Genomic DNA, 10091 nt, shown 5'->3' on the forward strand with positions numbered 1-10091 from the left:
CCCAGTCAATGCTCCACTCCCCTTCTCTTCACTGTACTACACCCACCCACCATATCCGTTTATACGTCATGTCGAAATGTTGTTAAATAATAGTGCGAAAAAGTGATTAGCAACAAATTCGAAATTCATCGGCGACGCGAGTACCGACAAACCGAATAATACACAGACAGACGAATGGCACAGTGCAGATGTTTATATGAAATTAGAATTGGAGCTCCGTGCTCGGAATTGCATTTAGTGCATCGGCAAATGCATAATTGTCAATTTCTGTATAATATATTCCATTTACAATTATCGGAGGGCAGACGTGTTTATGAGAATCGTCGAGATCAAATGCATCGGGGTTGTGTGTAAAATAAATATCATGACCAAGTAGCACACCCCTGGCAGCTCTTCCCTGAGTCGATGACGTAGATGCATTCAGGGATGAAACCTGCATCAGTATCTAGTTAATAATGCATCAAACCATAATCCGAAAAAATAACCATCTATCCGGACAGTTAGAAAAAGGAGGACTTAACTGGGGCCCTAGAAAAACTGCTACAACTGTAACAACATCGCAGCTCTTCGGCTGAGCTTAATCTTGTTGGGTTAAAAAAAAAATCATTCCCATTCAATGTTTCCGTTGGATCCTGATCCGTTATTAGCCCGTTCTCCTCGGGTCTGCTTTCTCATTGGCTGGCTAGGAAAACAACGATAAAAGGCGATGAGTATTTTATGGGGTACGTTATACAATGGGGCGACGTGTATAGCCCATTGTCGGGCATTGTCTGGTTGAACGCAAAGCAAACCCCTGACTAAGCTCCATTATTTTATTATTTTCAAACACGTCACTTTTTTTTTTCGGAACCACTGGGCGTGGCGGACCATCTAAAAAAATGTTAAAAATAGTCCTTCGACCAGCCCCCTTATGCATTATTATGGATAGACAGACGGGGGGGAGAGGGGGTTAGGCTCTCACGTATGTTGGTACCATCCCAAAATCCAGAATGCCTGACGATCCGACTGCTTTATGCCTGTATGCTTTAAAAGGTCCTTGTCTATATAGGGGCGGTTACGAAATTACAATTTATCGTTAACCGTATCCTGATAAATCGGTTCAAAGAATGCGAGATCAGTAAGCGCTACGTGCGGGCATGGTTTTTCATATTTCATGAACGACCAAATGAAAGAATAATCGCTTTTGTTTTTTTGACGAAAGAAATTTTTTCGTGGTCCGCTATCGGGTACCAGTGATAATTATAAAATGTTAAAGATATATATATATATGTATAGCAAGGACCAACGACGCAGAAGAGACGTTTATAATTTTATGAATAATAAAATGGCCTTTCTGAAATACGACTGTACTAAGAAAACGATAATAAAATAACGACTTCATAGTAATCGTTCGGTCCTACCTTACGATGCCGCCATATTTCATTTAATATGAAAACGGGAATTATATGGTATATTCGTCATACCGCAATGAAATGATATTAATGACGTCATAAATTCGCGATCGTCACACTTGTTTATTTATTAACGAACGAATAAACTTCTAAACGTGGATTAGAATTCCGAGTCACATATTTTTGTCATTCAAACAACAGATTATCACTTGAGCATCTTATTCTTATAAAAAAATATTTAATGTCTAATTAATTGAATATATTAAGTAAAATTTATTCAATCGATCTTCAATTTTTTTTAAGTATTTTTTTCAATCGCCATATATCAATATTTTTAGACGTACATACAACGTGTATATTTAATATGTGATTATATGGCTGGGCATTTACTCTTACGAAGGTGTTGAAGTGCGTCAGGAGGTTGAGGGTTGCCTGGAGCTGTTGAGAAGGGTTTAGTTGAGGGTGTCAGGTTGAATTATACGTCACAAGGAACACAGTGATTTAAACATTTCACCGTGTACCGACGGAGCGAGCCGCGTGCTGGTAAAATTTACCGGCAACTTAATTTCCTAAGCTCTGCCACTTATGCATTAACACTTGGCTGTTTGCGATTCGTTCTTAAGAAATAATTGCGTTCGGTGAATTGTAGTCGCTAGCATGAAATGAGTATATATAAGTATATTATTCCATGTAAATTTTCAACATAAATTTGTTGTCTGTTATATAGAGAGCTTCCAAGGCCTTCCGCCAGGTGCGATACCGGCGTTTCTTCACAACCTACAAAATTCCGCAGGATATAACATAGCCAAACCGATAGCAAGACCAGCCGCCTATCACCCACATCATCCTCCGCACCCAGGACATCATCCAGCTCAACATCATCTACCGCCAAACGCTCATCATGCGTTGCATCAGCTCCTGGCATGTAGAGGACCTTATCTCACTGGTTAGTTAAAAATTTTTCTTTTTTCATCAAATAATAAGGGTATCAATGATAAGCATTAAAAAAGAAACTACAATGCAACAATTAAAACTGAATCGTCGCCGTTTGACCGCGGTGAATTAACACGAGCACGTACACCGTATAGATACATTGCATATCTTGTTAGAGGTAGGCTCGCATGGGACATGGAGTGCATATGAAGTGCAGTGAAAGCACTGCCGTATTATGTGTGCCCAGCACCGTCACAAGCAAAACGTACGCATGCAACAAGTGCGTGGAAATATCATCGGTGCAGATAATATCATCATGCTCAGCTTGGCAATATCGCTCAGACACGCGACCTCGAAATTCAATTGCCTGGTCCTCCGCACTGGCAAGGACTTTGATCATCGGAATGAAAGGCTGCGAGGAGCGTTTATTGCCATATAAAAATTGTGCAATAGCGCGAAGTAATACGTGCCGTTTGTTTGTCCAGTGGCGACGCCTGGTACCGGAAGTCATCATCCCGGTGCACCTGGGGGCGGAGCAGGATTCCCCGGCGCGATGCAGGGTGGTCTTAACGACTTGGCTGGTATGAGTCTTGGATTTCCTTGGGCGGGAAGCGCACGGGGTAAGCCACGTAGAGGGATGATGAGGAGGGCTGTGTTTTCGGATCTTCAAAGACGCGGCCTCGAGAAGAGGTTCCAGATTCAGAAATACATCAGCAAACCCGATCGTAAGAAATTAGCGGAGAAACTTGGACTTAAGGATTCTCAGGTAAGAATTTCAATAAGAAAAAGTACACTGTGTGTCGATTCGGGTAGATATGGGCACTCTTTAAGGTAATAATTGCCGGGCACTTTGAACAGTTCAAATTCAAAGTACAGTGAAGTCGTTTTAAATGATGCAAAAACAGTAACCACTTAGCGATGGTCATCAGCCAGAGGCAGATTGCAGCTTGTTTACAGTATCTCAGATACGTATACGTTATATCGATATATCGATGTACAGTCGTTATACGAAATCGTCGGTTATACGACTTCCCTGCGTGATCGAGTGCTCGAGATTATATACGGCACTTAATGACCTTATTAGGGAACTAATTGTCGGGTTAACGAAGTACGAAACCCCCCGCGAGTTCAGCTCCGCTAAACTCTACTCAACTCCATTCACCGGATTGATAGAGACTAATGCTCGAGCTTCAGCCGGCAGTGAGTAAATATATAGGTATATATAGGACATTCCTACGTCAGTATGTATACACGCAACCGGTTACACGTACGTATCCCACGGTACTTCGGCGTATCGTATTGATATATAGAGAAAGAGTGGAGTAGGTGTATGTACATAGAGTAGGCACATAATACCTCGGTTGGGGTTAATCGGGTAATGCCAGTTCATTAGTTGCACACATCTAGCATTGCCGACCCCAAATCTAACTGTGCGATACTAATGAAACCGAACAAACCCGGAAATGGTACTGAGCTGGTTTCATTTGATTTCATGAGCTTAGTTCAACGATTTTCCCGGCTGGTTGGGCTGTTTATCCCAGCGACGGAGACGATCGTGGTATTAGACCGTCGCAATTGAAAACTAACCTTAATTTATAGTATGTATACCGTTTCATTTTCTTCCAAGGACTCTGGGGTTAGAATGTAGATATGGTGCAGATGACGTACCCGTGAATTGCTATACGTTCGCTATAGTTAGTGGCGCGTTTGATTGTGAAGTGGTAGGAAGGCGCATGCGCAGAGGGGCTTCAAGTTTTGGAGTAAATAGGGACAAGGGATAGCTGGTAAGCTGCCGATGGAATAGGACGGGAGGGTCGGAGGATATCCTCATGTATAATTCACACCTTGAGCGCCATACCTCGACTGCCATTGGTCGCAGCTCACTCTGTTCTCGGTTTTACGAGAAACGTAAGAACACACGTCGATAGTGCTTGCACGACTTTGCATTAGCCCGCCATTGCCTGGGATCCATGTAAATTGACGTCCTTTTACAATCTTCTGCTCGTTCTAAAAGGCAAATCAATTTTTCTGACCAAACTATGAATTTTGTATTCGATGACTACAGGTGTCATTTAAGGGTCAAGATTGGGTTAAGATGCATTGTTAAATTGAAAAATTGAACGGAATTGAATATTTGTTAAGATTTTTAAATTTCTTATATTTCCTGTGAGTGCGAGAGAGAGGGGCTTATTGGCTTACACGCGTGTAAGATGAAGAGAGGGATACGAAATGCTTTAATCCGAAAAGTGAATCTGATTATTCCAAAGGATCATTTAATGACTGATCGTAAGTCGAATAATCGTAGATTTGATCGCGTTCGCTCCATGAATCTCTTCTTGGATTTAATTAAGGATTCGTGGTTTACGAGCGGTGTGATAATAATAATAAAGGCTTCTTAGTAGTTTGTACTTTGTGGGCGAACCAAGGTGGCGTTTCGCTCGACTTTGAACGCTGCGCTTTATCGCAAGGGGTGAAACGAACTGGGCGAGGACTCCAGAGGGATAACTAAAGTAATTAGTGATGGTGGGTGGACCCAGCGCCACCTCAGTTAGGCGCAACTGCCCCTTTCTCCTCTTCCCATGCTCACCCTCGTAAATTTACTACACTAGTTTATTATTAAGATCCCATTTTTTTTTACTAAACCTTCAGCTGATACGTTGAAACAATTTTTCGCATCGTCTTATAAAAATATTTAAAAAAAACATATCAGTATACATTTTTTTTTTCCGCAAAATCTTATTCACGAATTTTCACGTGACCGCGTGCGCCGGATCTGTCGTTCCAGGTGTTGCTTCCAACTCGAGCGGAATGAAATACCGCAGTTAAATCAAAGATCCTGCCACCCCTGACAGATTTAAAAGAAGAATTATAAGAGCCCCGGAGGCTCGTTATCTTTTTAATAATCCGTCCCGACAGCACGCCAGCTTTCTTTAGCCAGCTGATGGCAGCTTGTCAGAATCACGCTGTTGTCTTAATTCTTTAATTTGTACGACGAAGATGTGGGCGCCTGCAGTCTTACGAAATTTCACGGAATTTCAATTCTCCATTCGTATCGTCCCTCTGTACCTATTATCTTGGCTCCCCACTGATAAAGCTTCCGTCTTATCTGGTATATAAACAGTCGCGTGGACTACCCTAAAATCTGCGATATCATTCACAGTCAGCAGTCGTTATTATTATTCAAAAATAAATAAGAAAACCTTAAGACGAATCGTCCCTTTATTCCATGCTTTACAATTTCTAAGGACAATTTTTCTAATCAGTACAAGTGACGTCCTTATCCAGAGACAGTCCTATACAGCAATCGTACAATAAAATTAATCCTTATATCATCCTCTTGCAAATTTTTTTTTTTTTTATTATCTTGCCATACTGGAATCTTATTGAATCAGTCATAGGGGGGACTGTGGGTCTTCATGGAATTCGAAGATTAGGTCCGTGCAAATAATAGATCCCGTTGGTTGGTTCTGACAGGTTACTAACTTAAGCTCCCAAGAAGAAAAAGCACGGGCTCCAATCGAGCGGAAGCTTAGCAATAGAACGAAAAAGAAAAAGGATAGAAAGAACGAGTATATGGAAAAGAGAGGAAAGTCATTTTCTTTAGTTCTTTCTTTCTTTCCTTCTTATCCGACTACATATAAATAGAGGTACGAACGAGCGCCTACCGATTTTCCGTCGGCGACTCCTGGGCACCTCGTAATTATTCATCGTGGCCAATATAATTAAACCGTCGTAATTTCTACGAGTCAAGCTCTATACCGTTCCTATGCTATGGTTAGTCAATCAGTGGGCAAACGCAATCCCTGTATTTCCCACAGCGACCGAAAGACCTGACGCTGACACGTTAGATAGATCGGCCATTAGGTTTGAATTTCACTGGATATAGAGTTTCCCGGATTCCATCAGTCAAATCAATTTGTAGCCATTAGTCCGAGACTGTATTCCCGTTTATCTTAGGTAACGTTTCAAGTGCCTCTCAACCGCGACCTTTCCCTAACGGGAAGTCCCACTGTTTGCACTGTCATTTGGACGTACATAAAAGCGCCTGAAATAATACAATTAATAAACGCCAGTGTTTACGTACTCGAACGAGTGCGTGATTCTTTAATAAAAATTTTCTCAATTCAAGTATCAATTTATCAAACGACTCTTTGATAAGAGGTAAATTCCCTCGTTCCCCTGATACGCCTAAATATAATGTTTCGCTTATGGCCGAACTTCTGGCATAATATGCTGTAGATATTAAAAACAAAGGCTGCCTCTTCCAGGGCATAACATGAATATAACGTCGTGCAATATCCTATAGCTTAAGCTTTGGCTAAGCCATGGTCCTTCATGCATTATGGATTTTACTTTGAGATGCCGCGTGGTCCTGGAGGCGGGAGCTAAGAAACCATGAATATACAATATCCTGGTATGCATATAGATTCTTATACTTTATGGATTCCATTTAATAATTCTCAAGATACGCGAATCAACTTTAATGGATAAACTTGCCTGGGTCATCCCTATTTCAAATCGGAGTCCCAAAACGTATAATTGAGATACTCGGTATATGGCTCAATCCGAGCTGAAAAATTTCTATGGTAAACGTAGTGCGTATTCTATTACCATATTTAATTACCTATTTTCTCATACGGCATGATTTCACATACAGTATCAATCACGTGGTAATTGTATCTTGGCCATCGATGCCTGAAGCTACTAGAAGAGCAGACTCCCATACATCCTTCAAGTTCAGGATGCTCGTATCCATAACCACCCTCGAAATCCATAGCGGGTATAACAATAAATATGGAATCCCCTTTTTACGTATTAACATGTGAATTCGAAATTCCTTCCATACATCAAGTATAATCCCCACCACCAAGTCGCAGCTTTACGCCAGAGTTTTTACGTTTGATCCCCCCTCCTCATTCCCCTTTAACAATCTCCCACGACCCCTTCTCTTCCATTCTCCCCTTTTCCGTCTCTCTTGTTCTCTCCCTCGGGTTATACTCACCGATTCACTCTCTCCCATGCTCTCCTCCCTCCCTTCCGTAACCCTGCCAACCGCTTCTATACCAACTCTCCTCCGCCTCCGTCGACCTCCTCTCTTACCTCCTCGCGCTCAGGGGTAGTTCTGAGGCCGACGTCATAATCGATCGTCTTTTATTAAATTGCGCCAGATGGCGCCACCGCCACTAGGCACGGCTATGGGGCACAGCGTGCTTGGCATGGGGCATGGGGGCATGGGCTATGGGAGTAGTCGGGGAGTTAAACGGAGGATGCCGAGGGTTGCTAGGGTAGCGAAGGCTCAGGCGAGGCTGCAGCCAATCGTTTAACGATTACCTACTCACTCACTCTATAACGCATTTCAGATATCATTATACCTAATACTCATAATCCCGACTGGATAAACTATCCAGGAGTAACACTCGTCGGTCTCGACGGATTAGCCTCTTGTGTGCGAGAAGCGAGGGAAATGCTTTTTTTGAATTTTATATTTAAACGGTTTGCGATTGCACAAGGGGTAAGAGGGACGGGGGCTGTTTTTTGACCTCTCGAACGTTCCCTTTACTGATTTTGGTAATCGTATATGACTCTATAGAATTTAGGTTGTCCTGTTCGGAATTTACCATCGAGAAATTTTGCCCAGTCACTGACCCGCATTGCGTGACGCGGTATGGCAGCTTTCTTTAAAGTCGTCAAAAAAAAAAAATCTCACTCCCGAAGACAAAATTAACGCGAACCCGTAACCGCCCCGTACGGCGGAAACGTAGTAATTCAACTTTGCCGAAAAGCGGGGCGCGGGTCTGGCGCTTTGTTACTTTTGTTACTCTCAGCCCTGGCTGCTACTGACGGGACAATCAATCACTGCCGTCCCAGTAAACGTAAAACGAAACGAAGAAAACGAAAATAAAGCTACCCTCACACCCTATTTCAGGTGGCTGTGAAGTTACGTTAACGCGACCAGGGTAACGCTAACGTTCTGAAAGAAAGGATGTGACCGTAACGATACAATTTTTTTTATTTCTTTATCACACCGTTGCCGTCGTGACGCAAGTCAATAAAATCAATTGAAACATTGTCAAATCCAAAATACAAAATTTCGTTACAGCGCAAAAGTAAAGCTAGCAAATTTAATTGCACCGAATGACAAACGATCATTCGATACCACCCTGCGTTAACCCTTAAAAAGAATAGCCGGGTCGACAGTCGTTTCAGAGGTGTCAACTGCACACCCACTAAATGAAAATTCGAAAAACAGTTTAGGTAAATCAATCCCGCTCGTAGGGTCAACGATTTAACAGGAATTTAAGGTAGCACGTGGAACGTGTCAGCGAGGAAGACGAAGGGGATACCAGAGGGATATGTAGGGAATCTGGAGACGCGTGCATTTGACGTTGGCCCGTTTAACGGCTGGATAATGCATGGTCTTTAACGTACAAAATAAGGGTGCTGTCTCTGGTTAAGGGCTGAGACAAGAAGCGCCGGGCGTGCCTCGTGATTGGCAATAGGGCGGGACTAGAGAATCCAATTGGATGAAGGGTAGCATACGGCAACATACATGAGTCCATGTAGAGGGATACCCTTAGATCCCTAGGGGATCAGCCTGTACCTTGTAATCACCCTTTACAGTTTAAGTGCGATAATAGACCCAGCCTTAAACACATTTATGACCAGGGTGAAGGGTGTTCCGTATACAGATAGGAAAGCGAAAACACATTTTTGAAATTACTTTTCTTTTGAATATATCCTTGTTAACGATAAGAAGCTTCTTGAGTATTTCTAACTGATATTTTATGGCGTTTTCGTTCCAGGTGAAAATATGGTTTCAAAATCGACGTATGAAATGGCGAAACAGTAAGGAACGTGAATTACTGGCTAACGGTGGATCAAGGGAGCAGACATTGCCTAACAAGAATAATCCTAATCCAGATTTGAGCGATGCTGACGGCGACAGGCCCAGATTGGATCTAAGTGACGTCAGTCCATTAACGAGTCCTCAGAGACCAGAAGAGCATACGGATAATGAGGAGGACGAAGAAATTAATGTTACGTGATGAATTATTGTAGGGATAGAATGTGTATTGGGTGCGAACGATGGTCAGGGAAATTATGCGATCTCATTCGTAAACCTACCTTGAGCCTCAAAGACAGCAGATGGATGCCAGGGATTTGGTTTATACTTGAGGAATTGGATATTGGGTGTCCCTTTCGAGTGATAGGGAGGAGCGTAGCCATTTTGGAGAACGCGATTGCGTTTTCATTAATATTTATTACCTTTCGAGCTTTAATTACTTGGTCAGGGACACTTCGCTGGTAATTCGATTGATGAGCTCAAAGGCACCTGGTACAGCAGCTGGTACTCTGTGAATTATTTGTCACGGAGAATCATACGTATTACGTTAAGAAACACCAAAGTAAAGTATTCATATATTTCAATTAACGAGGGATGTATTATATTGTAATTAGAACTGAGTATATTCTATTAGGTATTACAAGGTTATCGTGAGGTTGTATTAGATTATTTTCAAAGTCGTAAAGTATACAAGGTTGAGTTTAAAATGCACGGCGGCATAAGCCAAATGTAATTAATCATCGTGATATATCATAGCTAATCCATGTAATATAACGAAATAAAAGTGTCTATAAAAGTCATTATTATTGTTATTTCTTCCAGATTTTGATATCACATGTAAATTTGCAATAGATTTCATACTCCATTTTGATGCTAATTATAATTTTTACAGTGAGTTGGAGAGATAAGCTGCATATTCGGAA

The 10091-nt window shown here is 41.9% G+C and overlaps 1 protein-coding gene across 1 annotated transcript in view; it reads left to right on the plus strand.

The window, feature by feature from the left end:
* The window catches only part of LOC107263546, a 12771-nt gene extending 2884 nt beyond the window's left edge, over positions 1-9887 (plus strand). Inside the window, exons 2-4 of the mRNA XM_015730870.2 lie at positions 2119-2337; positions 2810-3090; positions 9128-9887. Of these exons, the coding sequence (XP_015586356.1) occupies positions 2119-2337; positions 2810-3090; positions 9128-9370 (743 nt within the window). The 3' untranslated portion in view covers positions 9371-9887. The remainder of the gene's footprint in view (positions 1-2118; positions 2338-2809; positions 3091-9127) is intronic.
* The last annotated feature ends 204 nt before the right edge of the window (positions 9888-10091 follow it).

The sequence above is a fragment of the Cephus cinctus genome, unplaced genomic scaffold, assembly GCF_000341935.2.
Source record: "Cephus cinctus unplaced genomic scaffold, Ccin1 Ccin1_scaffold0160, whole genome shotgun sequence".
Lineage (NCBI taxonomy): Eukaryota > Metazoa > Arthropoda > Insecta > Hymenoptera > Cephidae > Cephus > Cephus cinctus.